Below are 27,765 nucleotides of genomic sequence, written 5' to 3' on the forward strand. Positions count from 1 at the left end.
GTCCAAAACATGCACACATCCGTTAAAAGCGGTGTGTACTTACTATTTGTGTTTTATTGTCTTTCATTAACTTTACATAGCCTCAAAATACTTTTTGTATGTGTTTCCCTCTTTAAACATTGTATTTTCTTGTGGTTGCTTTAAAGCAGATTGTTGATCTTTTGACCACATTAGTCACGTAGTGTATTTAAACCACCCTTAATTGATATCACTATGTTTAAGTATTTTCTTAAGGCATCTGTAGTCTGTTCTGTCAGTATGCATCTAAACAAAACAAGCTGAAAGCGAACGGTAGCGCCTATTGTAGACGTTTCGCCGGTGTAGCACATTTTGGCACAACACTGGTTTTATCATACTCTCGTCCCCTGTCATACCATCTTTCCTGTTCATTTTAATTCTGCTGCTCATTTTGTGAAATATTGACAGTGCTGTCATGCTACTTAATGTTCTTCTCGGGTTGAAATTGAAAGGGTTGAACAGATGACATGTTTATGTCTCTAGAGTCATACTCTGGAAGCCCGGCAGCGTAACCATGTGACGTCAACAACAATGGTGAGCTACCCGTTAAACTAATTTTACAAATAGTATAAAAACAAAAACATCAAGAAGATCAAATTATTTGAACTAATAATAACCTTTATCTTTTAAGAACTACAAGTCTTTCTATCCGTGGATCCCTTTAAGACCTACCAGATAAAAGACAATGAATGCTGTAACTCTAAGACATTAAAGACCTCACAAGAAACCTGTTGAAATTACGCAAACTTTACGCAAATTATTAGATTTCAACAGCGGTGTTTACACTTTTATTTTAATCCACTCTTTATTTTACTATTTTTAAACATGTTTTCACAAAAATATTCCCAGAATAATCGTAGAACTGGTAACATCTTCATTGCATTTTAACGTTCAATATACAGTGTCTCTCCACAAAATTGATATCCCCTTTAGCAGCTGATATCTGAGTTGTCTATTGTTATTTTTGCATATTAAACCAACTGAATTCATGATAGCAGCCAGGATTAACTTTTAAGAAAGGAAATTCATTCTAAAATGACACTTGCAGTGTAAAGATGCAGTTCAATACTAAACAGCTGAAAAACGGTGTATTGTGTACATTTTTTTTAGACACCCTGTAGATTTTAATCAAAATGCTGCCAAATGCCAGAAATGTGCCTTTAATTCTTCCCTTAAAATTCTCTAAATAATTTAAAGCATTTTCATAAACTATTTTTTTGCCTATTTTCCATGACATTACCTTAAACATAAAGAAAATTATTATGTATATATGTTATGCTGCAGTAAGAGAGAAAAAAACTGTGTCATATAAAAATACATTTATTCTGAACAGTTTGAAAATGTACTCACAGTAAGAAAAAAGACCAACACAAAAAGTCATCAGGAATAATAGAGATCATGCACATTGCTTGGCCATAGCACAAGTGACTATAGAACAAGGTGTTTCATCGATGTTTATTTCATGTGTGTCAAGGAAAGCTTCAAAATCACTATGACAGAGAACAATTGCTCACCCTAATGTACTCTTAAATGTATTATTTTTCTTTCTTTTTCCTTTCTTTTTTAACAGTTAATTAGGGCATGCTAGTGTAAAAATGCTGACAGTAATTCATAGTGAGACATTATTAGACATGGAAACATTTTTCAGAAGTTCACAATGAGATCAAATGAAGCTTTATAGATTTACATTTCCTCACTTTCTTCTATGTACACATGTCCAGATACAAAATGTTGACGGCATAACTCGCTATTCAAACTGTGCTGCAACCAGCTAATCGTGTTTATTCGGCACCCTTTGACAATTTACTCACATGGGATTTTGGTAGGATTTAGTACAAAAAGCCATCATTAGTCATATTTGCTCACCTGTGCACTGCCATTGACGGGCAATAGACGTCTAATCCTACAGGCAGACTTTGACTTTTGTGGCGGGGCATGTTGATGACCCCGAAATGCAGTGTCAGCAATAAAATTAACCTCCAAGATATATGCTCAGTTAGTAGCTCAGCCCATGCTTGTGAATACAGGCATCCCAGCTATGTGTGTGCAGTATTATTACTTTAAAAAAGCAATTAATTATAGTTACAAATTACTTCTCCCAAAAAGTAATTGCGTTAGTAACTCAGTTACCTGTATGTAAGAGTAATTTGTTACTTGGGAAAGTAACTGGCGATAATTTTCATGTCCCCCTCCCCCAAAAAAACAAACAAACAAAAAAAAAACAAAACAACAACTTAGGTCACAGTATGTGTTTGTAAAAGGTTTTTGGGACAATTGGCCCTAGCCCAATTCTTTACCCTAATTTACCGTTTACCTTGAATCAACCGTTAAAAGTTGTTAAAATTGCTCCCATTATTGCGTTAGTTCCCTTCTGTCTACTTTTGACATGTGGAAGTTTTAATACTGTTTCATCATTTAACGATAGATTCAAGTCATGATTTTGCCGATTTAGAAGTATTTTAGATAAAAAGTTACTTAGGTTCACTAGGAAGGTTCTCTACAACAGAGCCTTCCTAAGAAGTCTACTGCTTTAAGATGGCGGCTGTTTACTAACGCATCTAGTTCCTATACTGTACATGTTGCTAACGCCCCCGTGTCTGTCATTTCGCATCTAGTCATATATATATATATATATATATATATGTGATATCTACCCTGTCTATCATATTTACCATATCATGTGGGCGTAGTTTGTAGGCTATCGGCTACAGTCAGGTATTATTGGAGCCACCTAGCGTCGCATTTGCTCGGCGTCACAACTTTTTTGCCTCCTCCCCACTCCTGCTCTGCTCTATCGTCTCGGTGAGTCCGTCTCCCTCAGACGCATAGTAATGCACACCTTTCCATCCTCAGTAACGGTAACGGCGTTGCCAAGATGAGAAAAGTAATTAATTAGATGACTCACCACTGAAAAAAAAGTGCATGTGTGAACGAGCGCATTTTTCTGTGGAGAAGTTGATGCCGATTTTTGCGTTTCGTGGAGATATCCAATTTTACGCCAAGTTTTTCCAGTCACTCATACCCTTGCGAAACGAATCCTCACAGTGGTGAGTTTAAAAATGGTTGCAGGCAAAACAGGAGATGGCATCTTTTTTGATTGAATATTCCAGCTAGGAATATTTATAATCATACATTGAAAATGAGCGTTTTTTTTTTTTCTTGTTTCCCATTATTTTTTAGGCGAATTCGAAATCAGGCTGCTTAAGGCAGCTATGCTTTTGGCCAAGGACGTCGTCCATTTTATATGGTATGCCCAGTTGTGGCTCTGTTGTACGATTAGCGTCTTTAGTGGGACAGACTGAAACTCTGCGCACCATTTTGGTGGTGCTCTCCGGTGTTTCATGGTCCACATCTTCAATCCTGGTTCTCGCTCAGTAGTTATTGTCGCTTTTGAAAGCTTATGCTAACTAGTTATGCTAAATTAAGCGAATTAAATTATGCTAATTATGCTAGCTAATTACGTATACCCATCTTGTTTCTTCTGTCCTCAGGTGGTTTTGGCTAAGTAAAGTAAATGACCGTCTTTAAGGTGCTAGTCAAACGATCTGTTCAATAATTAATTTTAACCGATATTATTATTTTTCTGTTCATTTCATTCATTTTTGTTGTTTGTTTTATTGCTTTACAACTTTTATGGACATAATCTTACCGGCAATGTCTTTTAAATTCATATATTGGAAAGTCAATTACATGCAGTGACATTTTCGGCCACCGGGGGTGGGTGCTATGCTCCCCTGGTCCCCCCTTAATTTCCACATATGTCTAATCAATGTTCGATCGCTGCCCGCCACTCAGGTTCAAATAGATTAGATGTCTTTCGCTGTCAATGGCTGCCAATGATTAAAAAAACAACAACAACTTTAATTCACTCTATTTTATATACAACTTTAACTAGAAGTTTGAACAATTTCCTATTAAATACCTGTTTCCCGGAAAAACTTCCTACAGCTTAGTTTAGCTTAAATACGGTGTGAATCCTTATCACTAAATTCTGTAAAGTAGATACCTAAATGTATTTGATAAGAGTGTGAAAACATGACTGGTAACGATAGCGACGATCAGCATGAAAGAACTATTATTAAAAAGATAAGCCGACAAAGCCAACAATTGCAGCACAATTGAAACACAACATTGTGTACTTACTGGGTAACAGTGTGCGTGTCTTTAGACGTTTGTACAGTTTGGATACTCCCTTGTTACAATTCGCTCCATATTCCTCCCCATTGATCCTGGAAAGAGAGAAGACAAATAATTATGCAGCAGTCATTACAGGTGATGCTCACGATCCAATTTGGACAACTTCTCTGCACATCAAGCAGACAAATGGGAGCATCGGGGGATGGAGGGGTGGCTGACCGCCAAGTGTCTGACGGCGAGCTGATGAGGTCGGAACAAATGTAAGAAGTGCAGCTGTTGGAAATGTGCAAACGCTGGCTTGTTTAAAAGGTGAGACTTGAAAATCTGACAGCAGTGAGCACACTTCACTTTAAGGTCAGTTTGAAGATTTATAAACTGAATGTAATGATAGGAGGTAACTCGAATTGTAGGAAATGACACAAGCCAAAGTAGGAAAATACAGGTAGTACCCGAGTTACGCACGAGTTCCGTTCCTACGCTCGAAATTCCGCGTAAATCAGTATTAACTCTCTAAGTACCCTCTAAATCTCAAAATAATGATCAACAGATAGACAGCGAGCTAAACTGTAATCTTTCCCCTACTCGCCCTCTCTCGTACATGCGCTCTTACTCACGTGCGGAATTACTAGCTGCTTTACGCTTCCTGCACCAAAATAAAAGCATGCATCACAAAACAAAAGTCAACATTATAATCAAATACACATTTCGCCAAAGGGCAGAACAGTCATATTGATAAAGTAAAAAATAAGATAATGCGAGGTACAATAAGGTAGTGTTTACTATAGTTGCACCGATACCGATACCAGTATAGGCAGGGGGCGCCGATCCGGCCCGAATTGGTGGTATCGGTATCGACGAGTACCAACATTTATGGCGCCGATACCATCACTGGCATCACTTGACACAGCTGTACTGTCCTCCCCAAGTAAGCTAAATTCCCAAATCCCGATGCATGTCATCTAAGATTTTGTCTCTAATTTACCAAATGAAATAAACCCTTCGTCTTCAGTAATTAGGGTGCTCACAACAACGCAATTCCACGATGATACGCTGCTCATACAAATATGGCATTCTCAATCGGTTACAATGCATTTACTAACGTCTGCTGTTGTGACGGAGTTGGGATCAGAAAGGTTAAGACCGTGTGACATTAAGCAAACTCATGGTTTCATGATGAACAATTGCCACGTTTACATGGAGCCAAATATTCCAATTACAATCGGAATATTTGTTCAAACCGAATAAATGTGTTCCATATAAATACCTCATTCGGAATGAACAGGCCCAAACCGAATGGAATTTCATTCCGATTCACAGGGGTGGACTATTCCTTTTCCCAAACCGATTAGAAGTAAAATTATATCATATAAACAGGGAAGCGGAATGGTGTCTGGTTGCGTTCTTTCTGCACATGCTCCGTACTGACGTGGTGACGTCACTTTGTGACGTAAGTAACGTCACTTGCAACATGGCTTCCAAGCACAGCGCACCTAATTGGAGTCCGGCGGAAAGATTGTATTTAATTCAAACTTTAAAAGAATTGAATATAATTGCTCGCTTAGACGGGCGTAAAACGAGGAACAGTGAACTATTTAAAAAAGTTCACGAGAGGTTACACGAAGCCGGAATAGACCGGAGCGTTGACCAGATTAGAAACCGGTGGAAAACCGGCTACTACAAGGCAAAACAGCAAAACAGCAGAAGCGGATACGACCCCATAAACACAACAAGTGGGTTAAAGTTAAAACAGCAGCACTCCGACGATGGATCTCCATGTTTTGCAACGTGACGCTTTGTTTTGATTAATCTGCGCATGTCAGACGGCAGTTGTCAAACGTCCTTTCGGAATAAAGGCAGTCACATGTAAACGCTGGGTCGGAATAGATGAAGTGACATATAAACAGCTGATCTGAAATTTCCATTCGGAATGATTTGAATCGGTATGAATAAAAGTCAGCATGTAAACGTGGCTAGTGAGTGTCAAATTAAGAGCGCCGAACTTCAAACTCGTTCCGTTTCTGAAAGTCGATTGTCATATGCTGGTGTTGTGCAGTAATGAGCAGAGGTGACTTCTGTGGCGTTTGTTAACTTTCTTTCTTTCTTATTTCCTAGAAAACACTCACACGCACACACTAGATATCATCAAATAAAAACCTAGATGTGCTACGTTAGATCCCATGCCAACTCTCGCGTGCACACACTAGATATCATCAAATAGCAACCTAGATGTGCTACGTTAGATCCCTTGCCATTAGCTGCGTGAGCCCAGAGTGACGCGTAGTCCATATACTACATTGATGAATTAAGAACCGCCGTGACTGAATGGAAGTTAAGCTGGCCAAATCAATCTATACCAGTGACTATAGAAAATGCTGCAAATACTGTTAATTCAGTACGTGGCACAGATAGACTCGGACCACAAATAGGATGTTTTGCTCATGTGGTAAATATAGCTGCTAAGAGAGCTGCGGCAAACAACAGTGTGCCCCACCTCACTTTACAAATAGTAAAGACTGATCTGTTTAACAACATTTCTTCAGATAAGTAAGAGATAAGCATATAAATATTATGCACTAAAATGATTGTTTATATGATGGCATTGTTATTTTTACTTGTTAGCAAATAGAAAAACATCAACAACAACAAAAAAATAACAGTTGTATTTTCTGTTTCAGAGCATTAAATGTATTGAATTGTATCGAAAATCGTACCGAACCGCGACTTAACTATCGTTGCGTCCCTTATACATAATTTTCATTTTGCAAACAGAGTGGTATCAGAATAGTATCGGTATCGGCCGATACTGCACAGCCAGGTATCGGTATCGGGCTCAAAAAATGGTATCGGTGCAACACTACTGTTAACGCAACTCAGAAAAAAAAAAAAAAAAAGACTGAAGACAAAATGGCAGACGAGGCTCCGGCGTCATAAAGTCGAAATCACAGAAATTAGGTACGTCGTAACTACTTGGGTACTACTTGTACTAGTATGCTAAAAATATTGAAAATAATGATCAATCAGTAGAATCCTTATGAAGACCTCTTGTTTGAGGTACAGTATAATTTGATATGGCGTGCTGCAGATAGACTTCTGATTTGATCACTAATGAACTTGAAACAAAAATGTGTTTTTGTTCATTATATCATCCCACAAGGATATAGTGCCCCTGAAAATTGCATATTTAGAAACCTCCCATGAAGCCCATTAGTTTGAGGTTTGACTTGATATGATTTGCTGCAAACTTATTTCTGACAACACAGGTAAAGTTTACCCTTTCAGACCCGCATTTTTTCTCCTGTCCCCAGTGCTTTCTCTCAAACCATTTTGTAGTGCTTTTTGAAGTGTGTTTTGGGTCATTGTCCTGTCTGAAGAGACATGACCTCTGAGGGAGACCCAGTTTTCTCACACTGGCCCTACATTATGCTGCAAAATTTGTTGGTAGTCTTCAGACTTCATAATGCCATGCACACTGTCAAGCAGTCCAGTGCCAGAGGTAGCAAAGCAACCCCAAAACATCGGGGAACCTCCGCCATATTTGACAGTGGGGACCATGTTCTTTTCTTTGAAGGCTGTTTTTTTTTTGTCCTGTAAACTTTATGTTGATGCCTTTTCCAAAAAGCTCTACTTTTGTCTCATTTGAACAGAGAACATTCTTCCAAAACATTTTTGGCTTTCTCAGGTAAGTTTTGGCAAACTCCAGCCTGGCTTTTTTATGCCTCTGGGTCAAAAGTGGGGTCGTCCTATGTATCCTACCATAGAGTCTCTTTTCATTCAGACGCCACTATTGTATCCTCGGACAGCAGGACAGCTTGAACTTGTTTGGATGTTAGTCGAAGTTCTTTATCCACCATCCGCACAATCTTTCGTTGAAATCTCTTGTCAATTTTTCTTTTCCGTCCACATCTAGGCAGGTTAGCCACAGTGCCATGGGCTTTACACTTATTGATGACACTGTGCACGGTAGACACAGGAACATTTAGGTCTTTGGAGATGGACTTGTAGCCTTGAGATTGCCCATGCTTTCTCACAATTTTGCTTCTCAAGTCCTCAGACAGTTTTTTGGTCTTCTTTCTTTTCTCCATGCTCAATTTGGTATGCACAAGGGCACAGGACAGAGGTTGAGTCAACTTTAATCCTATTTTAACATGCTGCAAGTGTGATTTAGCCATTGCCACCACCTGTGATGTGCCACATGTAAGTAACAGGTGCTGTTGATTACACAAATTATAGAAGCATCACATGATTTTTCGAAGGGTGCCAATACTTTTGTCCAGCCCATTTTTGGAGTTTTGTGTAAAATGATTATGATTAAAAAAATTTCCCCATTCTCTCTTGTGTTTTTTTCATTGCTAGCAAAATAAATAAAAATATTACTACCAAAGCATTTGTAATTGCAATCATTTTCTGGGAGAAATTGAGCATTATCTGACAGGACTGTAGGGGTGCCAATACTTTTGGCCAGCACTGTAGTTTGCATCGTGCTTCATACTCAGACTTTTTTTTTAACAACCAGTATTTTGGCTCCTCAAACCACTTATTACTACACTTTTACATCCCCATCTCGGTTCATGTTCAAGTATGCGTAGACAGTAAAAGAAATGTAAAGAAATGCATGTATGTATGTTCCACCCACTTCATCTGTTCTCTACTCTGGTTCTACTACATGGCTAAAAGGACACACTGCCCCCTGCAGTGTGATTCCTGCACTATTAGACATGGCGGATGGAGCCTCTCTATTTTTACGAAATCATGATAATGAGGCTGGCTAAATAAATAACGTTAGCGCGAAAAAATTTCAGACATATGTTAGGCTACCCAGGTGACATTTAATACCTCCCATGTAAAATGTAATGCCATACTTAAAAAATATCAAAATATAATGCTTATTAAGACCTTAAAAAACACATACTGTAAATAAGACCTTTAAGACATTTTAAAGGGTATTAAAACAGGGGCTGTGAGATATCAATAGAACCGTTATGTGGCAAGATAAGAAATATTAATAAAGTTAACAAAAAAATAAATCGCATTCATGAGCAATTATCGAAAATAGATCGAAAATTACGAACATTTCCGAAAGTATTCCGGAAACAGCTGAATGGGGCGAAGGCGTCATAACAAGGAAACGAAAGGTCGAGGCAGGTGCAATCGTTGTTTATCGACGAGAGGGTTGCGTTCGTGTTTTATCAAAAAATCGCTACAATGGTTCAAACCTGTCATGGTATGTGGTCTACAAATAGCCATTTGTTGCAATGTAGTACCCATGAGTTCCCGAACGCGAGAAAAAGAGCTGGACTACGCAGACAATGAGAAAAGTTCGTCCGTGCTAAAAGGGCTAATTTTGCAGACCCAGCCTCTGGCACGGTTTTGTGTAGTGTGCATTTTACACCTGAAAGCTATTCGAACTATGGACAAATGAAATCAGGTTTTGCTAAGAAATTGCTGATGAAAGCAGCCACCATACACGCGCAGCCACCTAAATGTCCCACGCTATCAAGAAAGAGGACGACTGGCTCTGATGAGACCACCCCAGGCTAACCAAAGGAGCGGAGCAGCCGAGCTCGAAATGGCCAGAGTGAGTACTCTTTTATAATAAAAACATATCACGCATTGGATATAGGACTGGACACATGTATAAATTATCGCTCGTAAAATATATAGCACAAATCCTCGAATCCCATTCAAATTTGTGTCTGTTGGCAGAGCGAAAACCTATGATAGCACTATAAATGATAATTATTCTATACATTACATTATTTTGCGATCACGGTGTATCAGCTTCACAAAAAGAAATGCAAAACAAACCATTCGGTGTTTCCCAGCCGATGTTGCCGGTGTTTCATCAGTGTGATTGCTCCTCTCAATGATCCTTTCATTAGGCTGCATTGGCTGTCGTTTGGGCTCAAATTGATAACCCAAAACACCAAAGAAAGGTTTATAACTCTCCTCGTCACCTTTAGAAGAATGTTCGTTGTGTCGGATTCGTCGCTGCAACTAGAAACAAAAATGTCCGCTATCATCGCCGCCATTCAGTACTAAGCACTGAGCCGGTTGTTTCCTCGTAGTGACGTCACGCACACAGTATGCTAGATTTCCGGGATCTCGTGGGCAGGTCCTTTTAGCTTGACAATCGATCCAAATTTCTATCATTTTCTTGGTGTTGCGATGTGTGTAATTACACGAAGTGGCATGATATGAATCCAAAAGGCATGCGTTTATGGATAAATGATGGAATATTAGCATTTCCCCAGGTGTTGTCATACCCTTTAAATCTTCAATTTAACCTTTGGGAGTCCTAAGAAAAGGTTAATGGAATCGTATTATCCAAATGGTAACATGTCATTTTCTTTAAATTAATCCAAACAATTGAAGTAACACACTAAGGGAGGAAACGCTGTTTACACTTGCATTTTAAATAGGAATGACTACATTTCATTTTTCATGATTGCTTTTGTCCATTACATATGCTGGTGATTCATCTACGTTGTTATATTATTAGTATTGTTTTTTTTTTTTTTTTTTTTGAATGTCAGTTTAATGAGGAATAGAGGGAATGTAGTTTTAATCTTTTGTAAATACTGTGCATAATCTACATATAATAATAATGATAACAAAAGTGATAATAATAAATTTCATTTCATTTGCAAATCACTTCAGATCTCAAAGTGTTACATCATAATGGCTCTAAAACAATTAAAAACCAATTAAAACAGACAAACCAGCCCATGTAGTAAATGTCTAAAGATATAACGGACAAATTCAGACGATATGTAAGCTGGGAAATGGGGTTTTGATGTTGTATTTTATATGTATATTCAAAGTTTTTTCAGTAGTGAGGTATTGCTTCGTATTAAAAAAATAACAATTTACATAATATTGGTTCTGCATGTTGAGAACATTTTCAATGGTAGAATTATTTATTTATTTTTAAATATATACATACAGTATATTATATATATATATATATATATATACATATATATATATATATATATATATATATATATATATATTTTTTTTTTTTTTTCTTTTTTTTTAACCTGTCCTGTTCAGCTGCTCGACACGGAGAATGGGAATCTGAGTGTCTTATTGAGATAGTGTCTTAACAGTTTTAATGTATCACATGAAAGAATGGATATTAATTGTTTTTATTTGAAAGTTTTCAATCTTTATATCATTTCTCACTGTAATATTAACTTGCTTAGTATAAAATCGCATTGTTTCTTTTTTCTCATTTGCAAATTGTAATGCTCTTTTTCAAAAATTTTATCAGCATTTTGTTTTCTGTCATATTTATTTTGTAACTACATTTTTTAACATGTTGTATCAACATTTCCGCATAACTATTTATTTAAATGACATTGCTCTTTATCAGCTAATTTTACCATATTTTTATACATTGTTTACATTTATGTTTTATATATTTTTTAAAAATCAAATTGGTTTCAATTTTTTTTCCCAATTATTGTGTGTGTATATATATATATATATATATATATATATATATATATATATATATATATATATATATATATATATATATATATATATATATTGTCTGTCTAAATGATTTAATGTGATTTTTCTGTATCATTTTGTGTTTTGGGATTTTCTTTTGATGTAAAGCACTTTCAATTACCTAGTGTTGGACTGTGTTATACCAATAAAACGCCCTTGCCTATTGTTTGTCACAAATTATTGTTTTTTTTTTTCTCATTATTTTTTTCAATTGAATGGACTCATTTTTCTTAGGCGACAGCAATAAAGCAAACCCTTTTAATAGTTCAACTATTAATCGTCATGTAATCTGCGGGGCGACCCTACAGCAGTGATTGATTTGTCGCTTCTTGCACACCTGATTGGAAACACTTCCATCTCAAAAGAAGCGACTTAAAGTGAGACTTAAGGGATTTGATGAAAAAAAAAAGTAAATGACTTTCACTCTGTAAGGCTGGGAAAAAAATCTCTCGTCAACAACTGTCTCTTGTTTCACACTGGCGACAACTTGGAAAGGGAGAAGCAGCAACAGTAAAGGAAAAAAAATGTGGGAAAAAAATAATAATAAAAATAGATTGATGTCCTATGAGAGAAATTCATTAAAGATCAATCTAAAAACAATAATTTTTGCGAAAAGACTTTTCCATTTTGTGTCGTATTTTATTTAATATGTGGTGAATTCAATTTTTGCATGTTGTAGTTATGTTAAACTCATTCACTGCCATTGACGTGATGGATGGACGTCTACTGCCGTCACTGGCGGCCAAAGAGTTTAAGGCTGTTTGTATTATTAGCGGTTCTACTTCCACAAGTTTGAGCATCCCAGCATTTGAGTAAGCAGGTGTACCTTCAAGTGTGGACAGTGAGTGAGTACGCTTGAAATAAATGACGTTCATAAGCCTCTTGCAGTGACAGACTCACTTTAAATCCCATATTAACATGTCACAAATGTTCCCGCGCTCCATTTCACGCTGTCATGTTCTTGTCCGAACTGTCGTCTGTCAAGTGACGATATTGAAAAACAACAACAACTAAAAAAGAGTGTACCTCTTTTCCTGGACTCCAGCTCCTTTTCCAGGAATTCCTTCCCCGACGGAAAGTCAGCGAGGTTGACTTTAGACATGTTGTCGTTCTGACTGACCGTGCTGATCACTTCGGGTTCCTTTTCACGACTGTCCTCGGTCTCCACGTGGATCCAAGGGATTTTCCTTTTTGGCGACGACAACCGTGTGAGGATTTGACAATGACAAAGAGGATGAGCGTTCCAAAAATGACTCACCTTTTGAACTTGTAGATGAAAAATGCCGCTAAGCCGACAAAGACGACAGAGATCAGCACCAGCATGGCCGAGCCACTGTAGAGGGTACTGGAATCCACCAGTGGTGCTAAAAAAAAATGGTTGCAATGATTGATTACATCTATCCCTCGGACACAGATGATTTGACCTTCTCAAGGTACTAAAGGAAAATCTAGGATACTGATGTCAAACGCAAGGCTCAGGGGCCGATCCGGCCCTTTACATGATTTACTGTATGTGGCCCGCGACAACAAATGATTAAAGATGCACGATAATATTGGTTACCGATAATTATCGGCCGGTAATGGCAATTATGAGGTCACACTGATAATCCAGATTAAAAACAAAATTCAACCGATAATGCAATCCGATAAATACTGTATATACTCGATTTAGCCTCCAAATGTGTGCATTTGACGTTTTGTCTCAACCAAGACCTATAAGCATTTTTGTGCAATTACGTATTTACTTTGTAAGTATTAATATTAATTCATTAATATACATTGTTTAGATGTTAGAATTTACTACTTGTTCCCATTTGGTGTGGAAAAAGTAGCCATAAATTCTATTTTTGTACAGTAACATTTGCTCTTGTGTATAATTTAAAATTGCATATAGTAGACCTTTTAATAGAATTATCGTCTTGACATTATCGGTTATCGGCTGGGAGGAGGAGGAAATTATTAGTTATTTGTATCGGTTGAAAAATGCATTATCGTGCATCACTACAAATTATGTGTATCGACTACATGGTTTTTGCTAAAACAGAAACATTTCAGATTTTTAAAGACTAAAAAATGTTTATATTGCAAGCATTTATTGTTACCAAATATTTAGAAATATATGGAATAGTTGAAGACATTTTTACTAGCTTTTAATTTCAATACCAGGTATCAGAAAGATTTAAAATATAGTGATCTCTCGTTTTTGCGCGGTTAATGGGGACCAGAACCTGCTGCCTGCTAAGTGAAAAACCATAAAGTAGTGTTTGTGTTTAATGTTTTTATTCAGATTTAGCATTGGAAAGAGATTTATATAAGAAATGTTAGTTCAGTTTTTTCCCATAGTATAATTAAAACAAACAAAAAAACTCTGAAGTCCACTTCTCTGGCAAGTTCAAACATTAAGGGGCCGTTTACATGGCAACTCTCCGGGAATACGAAAAATTTCAAATTTGCATTTATATGGGCCAGTCTCCATTCGAACAATGTGGAAATTCCGCATGAAAACGATGTAGTAGTCATGCCAGGCCCTAGGGGGCAGTGCAGATTTACAAGACGACAGCGAATTATGCACTTTGCCCCCAACAAGCTCCTCAGCCCGGAAAAAAATATGCCCGCCCACTCGAAGAAATGGCATTTTTCTTTTGTTCAAAAAGGCACAAAAATGGAAACGTTCAACATATTTAATTTGAAAATATTATTAAAACAGTAAATTAAAGCGAAATTCCGCCATATTTGCTGTTTTTAATGTTAAGTAGCACCGCTGCGCATGCCCAATGTGATGTGTACGAGTGCTGACGTTATCGGCGTGGTCTCGCGCCGCGGGAGCTTTTTATATTCATACGGAGCAAACCCCCGTCAATCCCCCACAATTGAATTCTTCCACTTTGGAGGCAGGATTCAGAATTTTTTGTCTTCGCCTTCAGTCATCGCCGACACCATATGCACGCGAGGCGAGTCCGCTACTCAGTCATTGCGTCTTTGTGTCGCAGAGTCGCCATGTAAACTGCCCCTAAATGTCTGTCAAACATTGTTCACTTTAATAAGCAACTCCAGTGCAATCACTGCCGGACCAACAGGGGGAGGGAGGGAGCGAGAGTGAGACTACTCAGCTCATCTGTTTTTTTTTTTTTTTTTTTAAATTGAAAAAAAATCTGTCAGGTGTTTGAGCAATATGAGTAACTTTTACTTCTGATAAAGAACTCAACTCATCGAAGGTTTATTAATTGTTAAAATTAGTAATTTCGATGAAAGGCTTCAGTGCCTCCAGAAGAAACAGTGTCCTGATCCCTGGGGATGATTCAGTTTGTTGTGTAATATGTAACTGTATGAGGCCATCCAAGGGTGTAGGTTTGCAGAGAGACGGTAGGGAGTCGGGACATAACACTACCAACTTTTCAGGATGCTCAAATTGTCCCCACCAACTTTTAAGCAACCTTATTTGCATTATATAATGAATTCAGTTATATAGGTCATTTAGAGTCTTCCCATATGTTGTAAGGATAGAATTGACCCTACCATTATAAAGTGATTCTTTTTCATTTTGTCCACACTTACATTTTACCTTTTCACTTGCTGAATGTGCCAGTCCATTTTCCCCCCTAAAACACACATTTGATTGGCAGATGACTTGCATTTATTTAAAATCTATTTACAGTGGTACCTCGACATACGATCGCTACGACACGCGATCTTTTCGACATCCGACGTAAAATTTGACTCGCCATTTGTTTCTACATCTGAAGACATGCTTGATTTATGACAGCGCCACAGTTTTTTTTTTTTGTTTTCCCGCAAGACGGACGCACGGCGGATTTTCATGTGAGAGAAATCAACAAGGTTCCAACAATGTTAGCCCTTTATTGCCAAATGTATCATATTTGATACACCTAAAATTTCATGATTTTGAGACTTAATTCAGAATGTTGATATTTCTTTTTGAAAAAAAAATGATGGATGCAAGTCAACACATGCATCTGCAGGTTCCATGAGGAAAAAAAACAGGATTTACAGTAGCAAGGGTATGCAGAGTGGTCTTAAGACAAAGGTTTACTTTTTGCATTCCGGGATAGTTGAGAGATTATTAACAAGTTTGTATTTATTGTGTATGTTAATATAATTTATGTTCAAGTGCTGCAATTTAAATTTGCTAATAAAATCCAGACATTTATTCTGGAAGTTTTCTTGCCTGGTATACCAGACTCACCGCTGTTCCACCGATTGAGTCTGGCGACTGTCCGGCGGATCATATTCCGAGGGCGGAGCAAGCCACAACCAACAGACAGCAGAGTGGACCAATCAGCGATGGGCAGACGTGATGTTGTTAAAGCGACAAGTAAACTAGCGTGAGCGGAGAATGGAGAAGTTTATTCAACATGGCTAGCGCGAGCCATGTTGACTGTCAATGACTTGTTTCGATGTGTTTTTGGTAATTTAAAACTGGTTTTACCGCGGATTGGAACATATTCTCGCCTCTCCCGTTCGCCATCTGTGTTGTTGTAGAGACGACTTTCGGCGCGCATGAGTGACGTTACTCGTTAAGAACACGTCAGGCAAATAAACGAATCTGATTGGACGGTTGATTTTGTACCTTGCTCGAGAGGCCGTTAATGGGCTGCGTCCCAGACTATTTCTCACAGTGTTTGGAAAAAAAAAAAAAGGGAGAATAGTCTGGCTGTGCCAGGCAAGAAGTTTTCAACATGTGTCTTTAGTCGTTTTTGAAAACAAAAGTTTGAATCGAACGGTGTATCACCTGAATCAATACACATGAAAGTTTGTTTTGCATTCGTTATTCAGCCCATTAATTAATTAGGTTCATATTCGTCAGAAATGTAGCCCTGACCCCGTTCACCCAAGCTGTTTTGTCTTATTAATGTCCTGTCCCCAGCAAAAAGTCTACATGCAGGTGATGCTGTTTTATCTTCCCTACCAATGATGAAACCAAACCCACACCCTCGAGGCCATCATAAATTTATACAGGTCAGTAGACGCAATGGCCTTCCGAAGGAACCCAAAGTACAATGTGGCCCGTGACAAAGATGAGTCTAACACCCCTGATCTAGGAGGTCCGCAGGCTCTCCCTGGGGCCTGTCACGTGCGAGTCCATTTTGCACAGTCATAGCTTTTTAAATGCTGAGATGCAATATTCAAAGTTTGTCCCTCTCCTTCAAAAAGAAAAGACTATGAAGCGTGTGACCTTTCGGGGATCATCTTAAAAGGCGACAAAGGCCTTTGTACGGCGACACAAATGAAGACAGATGGATGAAAAGGGTAAAGCCGTGTCGGACCCTGTCGACACGTTCGGCGATATGTTAACGAAGACGTGACCCCGTCGATGGCGCCATCGATCGACGACTTCAAAAAGAAGTCGCCGGTGATGTGCTTTCGCAGAAGACGTCCGTTGTGTCAGCAAAAAGTCAAACATGTGAAAATCAAAGCCGAAACATACCGAGAGTTTGCTGAGTGATGAAGACACTGATGCGAGTGTCAACTTTTAGCTCAAAGTTGACCAGGCCTTGGTTGAGGAGGTTGACGAAAACATCAGATATCTGTTTAGAATGGGAAGAGAGAATAAATATATTATATATACTGTACTAGCATATATATATATATATATATATATGTATATATATATACAGGGAATGATGTTCCTGCCATTGACGGCGATAGACGTTCAATCCATTTGACTGGTCTTCCGTCCATTACCCTCAATGACAGTGAATGATTAAAACATGGGAGAAATAGACTGAATATGCGACTTCCTACCATCTGCAGTTCTTCCTGTGTTTGCCTCTTGTGCTCATTTGGTGTGAGCACATTTGGCAGAATGAAGAGCTCCGCTGTGGTTGGAAGGCCAGGGTACAAAGACACCATCAGCTGATTGGCAGCAACACCGGAAACCTGGCGACAAAACAGAAATTTTCATGTCATAACAGATTTTCCACTGCACTTGTATAACCAGGTACTCAAGGGCTTACAGTGAAATACAGGCAAATAAGTATTTAGTCAACCACTAATTGTGCAAGTTCTCCCACTTGAAAATATTAGAGAGGCCTGTAATTGTCAACATGGGTAAACCTCAACCATGAGAGACAGAATGTGGAAAAAACCCCAGAAAATCACATTGTTTTATTTTTAAAGAATTTCCAAATTAGAGTGGAAAATAAGTATTTGGTCACCTACAAACAAGCAAGATTTCTGGCTGTTAAAGAGATCTAACAGCTTCTAACAAGGTTTAACGAGGCTCCACTCGTTACCTGTATTAATGGCACTTGTTTTTATTCATTATCGGTAGAAAAGCCTGTCCACAACCTCAGTCACACTCTAAACTCCGCTATGCTCAAAACCAAAGAGCTGTCGAAGGACACCAGAGACAAAATTGTAGACCTGCACCAGGCTGGGAAGACTGAATCTGCAATAGGTAAAACGCTTGGTGTAAAGAAATCAACTGTGGGAGCAATTATTAGAAAATGAGAGACATACAAGACCACTGATAATCTCCCTCGATCTGGGGCTCCATGCAAGATCTCACCCCTTGGCGTCAAAATGATAACAAGAACTGTGAGCAAAAATCCCAGAACCACACAGGAGGACCTAGTGAATGACCTACAGAGAGCGGGGAGCACAGTAAAAAAGGCTACTATCAGTAAGACAATGCGCCGCCAGGGACTCAAATCCTGCACTGCCAGATGTGTCCCCCAGCTGAAGAAAGTACACGTCCAGGCCCGTCTGTGGTTTGCTAGAGAGCATTTGGATGATCCAGAAGAGGACTGGGAGAATGTGTTATGGTCACGTGAAACCAAAATAGAACTTTTTGGTAGAAACACAGGTTCTCGTGTTTGGAGGAGAAAGAATACTGAATTGCATCCGAAGAACACCATACCCACTATGAAGCATGGGGGTGGAAACATCATGCTTTGGGGCTGTTTTTCTGCAAAGGGACCAGGACGACTGATCTGTGTAAAGGAAAGAATGAATGGGGCCATGTATCGAGAGATTTGAGTGAAAATCTCCCTCCATCAGCAAGGGCACTGAAGATGAGACGTGGCTGGGTCTTTCAGCATGACAATGATCCCAAACACACAGCCAGGGCAACAAAGGAGTGGCTTCGTAAGAAGATTTTCAATGTCCTGGAGTGGCCTAGCCTGTCTCCAGATCTCAACCCCATAGAAAATCTGTGGAGGGAGTTGAAAGTCCGTGTTGCCCAACGACAGCCCCAAAACATCACTGCTCTAGAGGAGATCTGCATGGAGGAATGGGCCAAAATACCTGCAACATTGTGTGAAAAGCTGGTGAAGAGTTACAGAAAACGTTTGGCCTCCGTTGTTGCCAACAAATTGTACATAACAAAGTATTGAGATGAACTTTTGGTATTGACCAAATACTTATTTTCCACTATGATTTGCAAATAAATTCTTTAAAAATCGAACAATGTGATTTTCTGTTTTTTTTCCCACATTCTGTCTCTCATTACTCATTTTGACAATTACAGGCCTCTCTAATATTTTCAAGTGGGAGAACTTGCACAATTAGTGGTTCACTAAATACTTATTTGCCCCACTCTAGGTGTGCATAGGGAAGGTAGGGGCATAACACTACCATTATCTCCATTGCTGATTTCAATTATTATTAGTAGTAATAGTTTTTGTTTTATTTTTATTTTCGTTTTATTTTTATTTGTTTATTTTTATTCTTTGATTAAATGCGATCTTTTGTCTTGGTTTTTACATTTTGTTGATTTAAATGTGATTTTTATGATCTTCAAGTGATGTAAAGCACTTTGAATTGCCTTGTGTTGAATTGTGCTATATAAATAAATTTGCCTTTGCCTTTACCAACTTCTCAGAATGCTCAAATTGTCCCCCCCAACTTTTAAGCAATCTTATTTGTATTTTATATATTGAGTTCAGTTATATAGGTATTTAAGACCGTCTCCCGATATGTTGTAAGAATAGAATTGACCCACCATTATTAAGAGAATTATTTTCATTATGTTCAGACTCACATTTACCCCTTTTCAATGTGCCGGTCTACTTTTTTTCACTCACACATTTGATTGGTTGATGACTTGACACACACACACAGCCCCGACAAATCCAACATGTTGACAAAATGCTGCCTCCTCTGCCCCCTTCAAAAAGGAGGGATATTAGGAGTATTTTGCTTGCCAGCAGCAGTCACTTGAAGTAATGTAAAAAGACGTCAATGTTGTGGAGGTGGGGAACAAACCACTAATTTGGTACAGAAAGTCCAACCTGCATCAATGTTAGCATACCATTAAACTGTGAACTTGCTAACTGACAAAAGTCGAGTAGGAGGCTGCTTAGAGAGAAGTGTTCTCTTGTATGTGTTTTCTAATGTTAGCATTGAGTAAGCTGTGAAAAATGAACTGAAGTTTACCCCCTTCTCCCCAATTTTCATTTTTATTTATTTATGTGGTCATAAAGCAGCCCAAAGGAGCTTTCATTTTTTTGCCGACTTTGGCTGTGGTTGTGGACAAAAGCAGTAGTGTTCTACCTGAAGGAAGGAAAAATTTTTATTCATTTTGTTATTCCCTGACTAAGAATTTTTTTTCAGTTATATTTCATCAATTTATTTAGACACACAATGTTGAGCGGTCTTAAGACAACTGTTTAATTTTGCATTCCTGGATAGTTGAGAGATTATTAACAAGTTTTTTTGATTTATTGAGGATGTCAGTGTATTTTAAGTTATGTTCAAATACTGCAATTTAAATTTGCTAATAAAATCCAGACATTTATTCTGGAAGTTTCTTTAGTAGGTTTCGAAAACAAAGGTTTGAATCGAACGGTGTATCACCTGAAGCAATACACATGAAAGTTAGTATAATTCAATAGATTTATTTTGCATTGATCATTTAGCCAATCAATTAATTATTTATGAGAAATATAGTAATGTCACGTCCCCAGCAAAAAAGTGTACACACAGGTAATGCTGTTTTATCGTCCCCACCAATGTTGAGATCAAACCTGCGCCCTTGCCGGTACTACTTCTTGTATTATGGGCTTCAATTATTTTGAGCAGATACCAGTGTAAATTGTCAATGTTAGTGGCATTTAGAATGTTTTTTTTTCTAGCCACAAATTTAAAAAAGAATATGTAGCTTTTTTCCCCTCCTGGCATTTGGCTTCTTTTGCACGCTGTTTAGACAGCAAACTAGTCGAGCCAGAATTGATTTCAACCTCTGCTGTTTGCTGTCATGACACTATTTCTTGTCACCGGGATCGATTTTCCTCGCTGCCCTCAGTCTCAGATGAAAATCGTGATCGTGCCAAAGATTACACTTTTTTATTATTTGTTAAAAATAGCCACAAGAACTGTTGTCTTCATCATTTTGCATTTTTGGTATATGTTGAAGCTTTTATAACTCTTTCCCTGCCATTGACAGTGATCCATTTTCACTAGGAGGGACAGCAGTGAATGATCATTAAACTGATCAATGGCTTGGACGTCCATCACCATCAATGGCAGCCTCACTACTTTCGATTCTGGCTGGCACATTTTGAAGAGTTGTTGCATTGTTTTCTTGGATAAAATTTGTAAGTAAAGTAAGTAAAGAATAACCTTTGTTAAGATAGTAAAATAGCCTGAGAATGGTCACAAAAACTTCAATCTTTTCCTCTTTTCCATGCCATCTGATGTTTTCTGCAGCCCATTAGACAGCAAACCGGCCAAGCCTCTGGCAGACAATTATGTTTGTCGCAATGGTCTGTTTTTGCTGCCCTCAGTCTCCTCTTAGATCAAATAGGTCTCCTTACTGAATAATGCATTTTTGTGGTAAAAATTTGTCACAAAAACTTCAATTTCTTGATCTTTCTTCTCTTAGGGCATTTTTCTGTTGTACTAACCAATTTTAGTTGTAGAAAATAAAGTGCAAAAGAGCTTAGCTGAGCCAGCACTCAACTTTACAATGACAGCCATTGAAATGTACCGAATGTCGGCTTGCTGTCATCAAACTTAAAGTAAGAAAAGTTAAAAAAAAAAAAAAAAAAAAAAAAAAAAATGGGCAAGAGCTCCGTCACGGCTCATAAAATTTGACGAGTGCTGTACCGGTAGTGCACACAGGTATAAAAGAGTAATGACCTAGAGAGGCTGTGGTGGTCCGACGTGTTGCGTTTGGGAGTTGACGTACCTGTGACAGGGCCGTCTGCACCACGCGGCCTATGTCCTCCCGCCACTCGGGGATGTCGGGATTGTGCTCGTCAAGTGTCGGTGAAAAGGACAGCTGCAGCGACCTGAAAAACTCTGGCAAACAAAAACAACAAGTGACGCTGTTTTAGCATTTGAATAATTTCCCAAAAGTCGGAGTTAATTGGCGTCAAGATGTTCTGCGTTTGCTCGCTGTGACATTTCTTCCACGTCGTCGGGCGCGGATCACATGTTGCATATTCATCTCAGCAATTAAAGTTGCACGCTAACCTTTAACTGTTATATCCCTGGAATCCTGCATCACTGTGCTTCCAGAAGCCACCTGGACCGTGACCTTATTTGTTCCTTCCTTCTGAAAAGTGAACGAGATACTTCCATCCAATGTTATAATGGGCTGCAAGAGAACAAACAGAAAGAGAGAAAAGTGATACATGACTCAAAATGGCTGCTTCATCCTGTTGAATTTTGTTCATGAGTCCTTGACATTTTTTGTGCCGTCTCTTACAGCTCTACCAAATTTCTTGTCCATATGTCAGTCAGCGCTCATTGTTCATTTTTCTAAATTTTTTTGGGCTCTAATGATTTTTTTTATGGCGAATCCTCGTAATGACCACCAATCTTTAATGCTAAACTCAACCCAGATTAAATGGCATACAGTGCCCTCCATAATTATTAGCACCCCTGAAAAAGCTGTGTTTTTTAGCTTCAAATATATATTTTTTAAATTCAAATAATATGGGACCTTAATGGAAAAAAGAGAAAAATCCAACCTTCAATACAAGTGCATTCATTCAGTGGGGAAAAAAATCCCACATAAAGAAAAAATGATTTGACATCAAATAATGTGTGTCACAATTATTAGCACCCCTGGTGTTAATACCAAGTACTTTGTATAACCCCCTTTTGCCAACAAAACAAGGTCTGGGGACTGAGATGGCAATGGGAGGAGCTTGATTTTGTGTCTGGTGAACCATTTCTGTGTAGATTTGGTCATATGTTTAAGGTCATTGTCTTGCTGAAAGACCCAGTGACGGCCCATCTTCAGCTTTCGGGCAGAGGGTAACAGATTTTGATTTAAAATGTCCTGGTATTTCAAAGCATTCATGATGCCATGCACCCTAACAAGGTTCCCAGGGCCTCTGGAAGCGAAACAGCCTCACAGCATCACTGACCCACCCCTTTACTTCACAGTGGGTATGAGGTGCTTTTCAGCATGCGCATCTTTCGTGGCACGCCAGACCCACTTTGAGTGTTTGTTGCCAAAAAGCTCAATCTTGGTCTCACACAAAAATACACACGGTCCCAGGCTTCAACTGGGACCGTGTGCTTTGGTCAGATGAGATTTCCCTTCTATATTATATTTAGTTAAAAAAAAAAAAACTTTTTAAAAATTATTCACTCTCATATTTTAAACTTTTAAACAATTTATGTAACAATGAAAAAAATGGTGTCTGTAAAAAAGTCACGGATATCTACCTCATGACTATCGCTTAATTGTATTATTCTTGTTACTCTCGCATTTTCTCCGATATTCCCCTTCTGTCCAACATTTTTCTTTCCCCAGAAAATTGAGATTTTAAGCTTTTCAATTATGTATCAAACATGCATATAGGAAAATTTTGAAATCTGGCAAAATTGGGGTCTCAGAGCGGAAATTCAAGTCACCTGAGTGTTTGCCACCATATATGAAAAAGTTTTAAAAAGCAGAATCCTAAGAGAGTCATGGGTTTAAGTCAGGGGTCGGGAACCTTTTTAACAGAGAGAGCCAAAACAACCAACATACAGTGCTGGCCAAAAGTATTGGCACCCCTGCAATTCTGTCATATAAAAAAAAATATTTTAAAAATTATTCACTTACATATTTTAAACTTTTAAACAAATGACGTCACAATAAAAATAAATGGCGTCTGTGAAAAAGTCACGGATATCTACCTCATAACGATGGCTTAATTGTATTTATTTTGTTACTGTCGCATTTCCTCCGATATGCTAGATGATAAATAATCCATCCAAACAAAGAAAAATTGAAAAAAAAAACGTTTAAAGGGGTAAATATATGAAAAAGAAAATCTCGACCACTCCTTGATGTCTGCGATTTCTGCATCGCGACCCTTGTTATATAGCTATGTTTCACCCATAAAATCTCCCCAAAAATCCAGCTGTGGCCATTCACAGCTGTGTCTTGACACTCAGTGATACATGCGACATGGAGTTTTGGGATTGAAACAAGGTAAGTTCGCGATAATATCTTGTTAAAGTCATGGCGTCTGTAATTCTGCTCTCGCGTGCGCTCACCTCCAGATAGTTTTGCTGTTTAAAAAACATTTTTTTTTTTTTTTTTTTCCAATAAATGCCCTCCTGTTCAAATTTTTTCTTCCCCCAGAAAATGGGAGATTTTAAGCTTTCCAATGATGTATCACACATGCATATCGGACAATTTTGAAATTTGGCCAAATCGGGGGGCTCAGCGGAACTTCAAGTCACCTGAGTGTTTTCAGCCATATGTACTGTATGTATATATTATATATATATATATATATATATATATATATATATATATATATTCTATGTTCTGTTGCCAGTCAGATGTTAGAAGACTGTGTCAGAATTTGTGAGCACTGTTTCTTTCGCGAACACATTCGAATGTATCACACGGGAGGGAGAGTGTGGTCACACTCTGCTTTTACACAGCCATCGCAGAGTTGCGATTGGAATAAATCTTGAAAAAAAGAAAGTCTAACTTCGTTATTTGGGATGTTACAATCGTTGGGAGTTACACAGTCAACACTTGGAAAATATCAACTAGAAACATGTTGTAGCTGTGCGTATATTTCCTGTAGGAGTTTGTCAGCAAAAAAAAAAAAAAAAAATCTTACTGGTCGCGCATGCGCGAGAAAATGAAAAAAAGACTCGCATTTTAGTCGCAAATGCCCCCATTTGGTGGCAGTCTGGAGCCCTGCTAGCAGTCAATATCCTTTTCTGGGCAAATCAATTTTTGAAAGCAATATCTCTATTTCGCCTAAGTTTTCATCTAATGCAAGTCATTGGAGCATGGTAAAGACCAAATATATTCTTGACTGCTGTGTGCAAAAGAGGTTTAATGTGCCAAAATGCAGTATATATTTGTATGCGTAACGAAAATTATATGTTGTGTCTGTATTCAATAAACAGTGATATACTGTGTACATAAACAGTAATATATCTGAAGGGAATAGTGTATTTTCTCCTATTTACTGTTTGACTGTTTGTATTACTCTAACACACTTAATATAATCAATCAGGGAATAGAATCTTTTCTCATATGTACTGTATGGCTGTATTACTCTCACCCACCCAATATAAAATGAATAGCATTTATATCATAGTTTAAGAAAAACAGCAGAATATATTTGATATTATGAACAATTGGACTTGGAATGATTAGATCTGGCAGCGCCAAGACAATGGGCAGATAAGAATAGAAAGATACCGGACGCCTTCTGACCATGGAAGCCCAACGGATGCATTATGCAGCTAGCTGAGCAAGATTGACGCTGACAACCATGTGATACGCAAGACATCGACAAGCCCACGTCTGCACCACCAAATCCCGCAATCAGCTCTTCCGGACAGTCCAGAACAAATGGCAGGACATCTTGTCTTGACACAAGGAACATCTGATATGGTGGAACCTGCGACTGAGAAGTGAACACTCGGCACTCGCGTTGTGCAGAGGATGGCAAAATCCTCTAATCTCGTTGCCCGGACAACAGTAACACTCGAAACTCTCCCGCCCAACCTACAACAGAGAATAATCCTAAATAACGGCCGAACACACCCTTCTTCCGGACCACAGCCCGCCTCACCAGAGCCTTTAAAAGACAATGTTTAATTAATCGTTGCCATTTTTCTCGGGAACCTTTTGTTGACTTGTGATATGGTGATCCTGGATCCAGTTTGCCTCCTCGCCTGGGTCTCTTTGTGCTGTATGATTGCTGCCGACTTAGAATGAATTGTCAACTTGTGTTTCGAGCCTTTTTCCAGCTTTTAAAATGGAGTCAGTACAAGGGGTTGAAACTAAGGTGAACACGCGGAGTTTGGCCTTTTGGCTGGGTTGTCAGTATTCTGCCGGCCCGGGTCGTTGGAATTGCACTAACGTGGTTTCGACGGTTCAGCTTGTGTGATTCTGTCAATCTGGCTAAAAGGTCAAATTCCTTCAAATTTATAGTGGTGTATATAACGTTTTACATAAACATTTTATATAGAGTAGTAGCTCTTGAGACAAAAAAAAGTGTGAGCACCCCTGCACAGGTGCATAATCTTGGCAATTGATGCTCAACCTATTGCCAAAAATGTCTACTTCCAATTGGGAAACTGAGGCAAACCTTTTGTAAAACTTCATCAAAGTATGAATCTAGCAGGTTGTCGGAAATCATGGATTCAAACCTAAATGGTTCTGTTCAATAGACTTTTCCTCTAAATTTTAGGTCAGTCAATGAAATATTTTTTAAGCCAGCCAACACTATGGTAGCCTGCGTCAAAAAAGCAGGAAGACGGACTTATACTGTACATTCCTCTATGCATGACTCTTAATCATTCTCTGCCAGCCCCAGCCACTCAAAATGGATTGGACGTCTATCGCCGTCAATTGGGGATGAGGCATGGTTGGAATGAAGAAAGAGGAGGAGCTGAGTGGTCACCTCGGAGCTGTTGGCAATCCACCAGAAAAATGTAAGGGTCCTGATGTGATTGGGCCAAACCACCGCCGTCAGGTTGCTCTCTTTCCCCCTGACGGCCACCAGAGGAGCGGAAAGGTACACTCGCTCCACTGGACCTGTGGTAAGAAACAAGCATAATTTAAAAATGAGTAGATTAGATATTGGATATATATTTAGCAGTAATGAAATAAAACAGAAATACTGAATACTGCCAATACTAATACAGAATATTCTTTTTGCAGTTTTTAATTAATGTCATTTACTCCCACTTTTAGCCAGCTAAATTATTCTGATCCCTACATTATCCGAAATCATCTTATGATTTATTAAATGAGTAATTTTCCATAATTACGAAGCTTTTTACCATGAAAGTAATAAATATATATTTACCTCTTTTAGGGAGCATTCGAATGAAATGAAGAACATACAGATATGATGTAAACTTTATTTGATAAGCTTTCCGGTAACACTTTACAATAAGGGTCCTCTAATTAACATTAGTTAATGCATTTTTAGACAATAACTAATGTTTAAGTAACATGGCAATAATTTATATAATCCCCTATTTAACATTTATTAATATATTTATTAACATTAGTTAATGCATTCGTTAATGCATAACCAGACAGTAACTTATAGTTTGGTAAAATTAAAAAAAAATATAGTCTTATATAGGGTTAGGGTTTAGGGTTAAGGTTTGTTAAGTTAAGCATTTATAATTTCTTAGTTAAGGGACACATGTGCTACACTTTACAGTAAAGGCCGAGTTATACTTCCGCATCAGACCTACGCCGTCAAGGAAGAATCGAGTTACGACCCTACGCCGTAGCCTGACGCGCACCTCTCGATTTTTCTAACCTTCGCGTCGCGTAGACGCGTTGACGTAGCGAAAACGGACTGTGATTGGTCCGTTCAGACTGTTGTTTCCGGGCGAAAACACCGCCATTGTAGAATAGAATCAAACATTATTTTCTACACGCAAAAATGCACCGAGCCGACGGGAGTATCATCGAAGAGCAAGTCTCGTCAAGAAATTATTATTGTGACTGCCAAATGGCAAGGTCGGCGATCGAAAAAATAAATAAATGGAAGAACCACCGAGACGTGGGTGGTCGGAATCGAGTGGCCACACGAAGCGGTGACACAGTCGGCCAAAAACTGCCAACTTTTTATCACTTTATGTCGTATTTTTGGTTGGCGCACTTCATCATTTACTGTGTACATATGT

General features: G+C 38.4%; 1 protein-coding gene across 2 annotated transcripts in view; it reads right to left on the minus strand.

The window, feature by feature from the left end:
• Positions 1–1,573: 1,573 nt before the first annotated feature.
• sorcs3b (sortilin related VPS10 domain containing receptor 3b) overlaps positions 1,574–27,765 on the minus strand; it is a 144,640-nt gene continuing 118,448 nt past the window's right edge. For both annotated transcript variants that reach the window (XM_057848541.1, XM_057848542.1), the window contains 8 exons: positions 26,520–26,653; positions 22,111–22,234; positions 21,824–21,936; positions 17,437–17,571; positions 17,120–17,219; positions 12,932–13,037; positions 12,700–12,860; positions 1,574–4,247 (listed from right to left, as the gene is read on the minus strand). In XM_057848541.1, coding sequence (XP_057704524.1) covers positions 4,183–4,247; positions 12,700–12,860; positions 12,932–13,037; positions 17,120–17,219; positions 17,437–17,571; positions 21,824–21,936; positions 22,111–22,234; positions 26,520–26,653 — 938 coding nt within the window. In that variant the 3' untranslated portion in view covers positions 1,574–4,182. The remainder of the gene's footprint in view (positions 4,248–12,699; positions 12,861–12,931; positions 13,038–17,119; positions 17,220–17,436; positions 17,572–21,823; positions 21,937–22,110; positions 22,235–26,519; positions 26,654–27,765) is intronic.

Source organism: Corythoichthys intestinalis, chromosome 10, assembly GCF_030265065.1.
Source record: "Corythoichthys intestinalis isolate RoL2023-P3 chromosome 10, ASM3026506v1, whole genome shotgun sequence".
NCBI lineage: Eukaryota > Metazoa > Chordata > Actinopteri > Syngnathiformes > Syngnathidae > Corythoichthys > Corythoichthys intestinalis.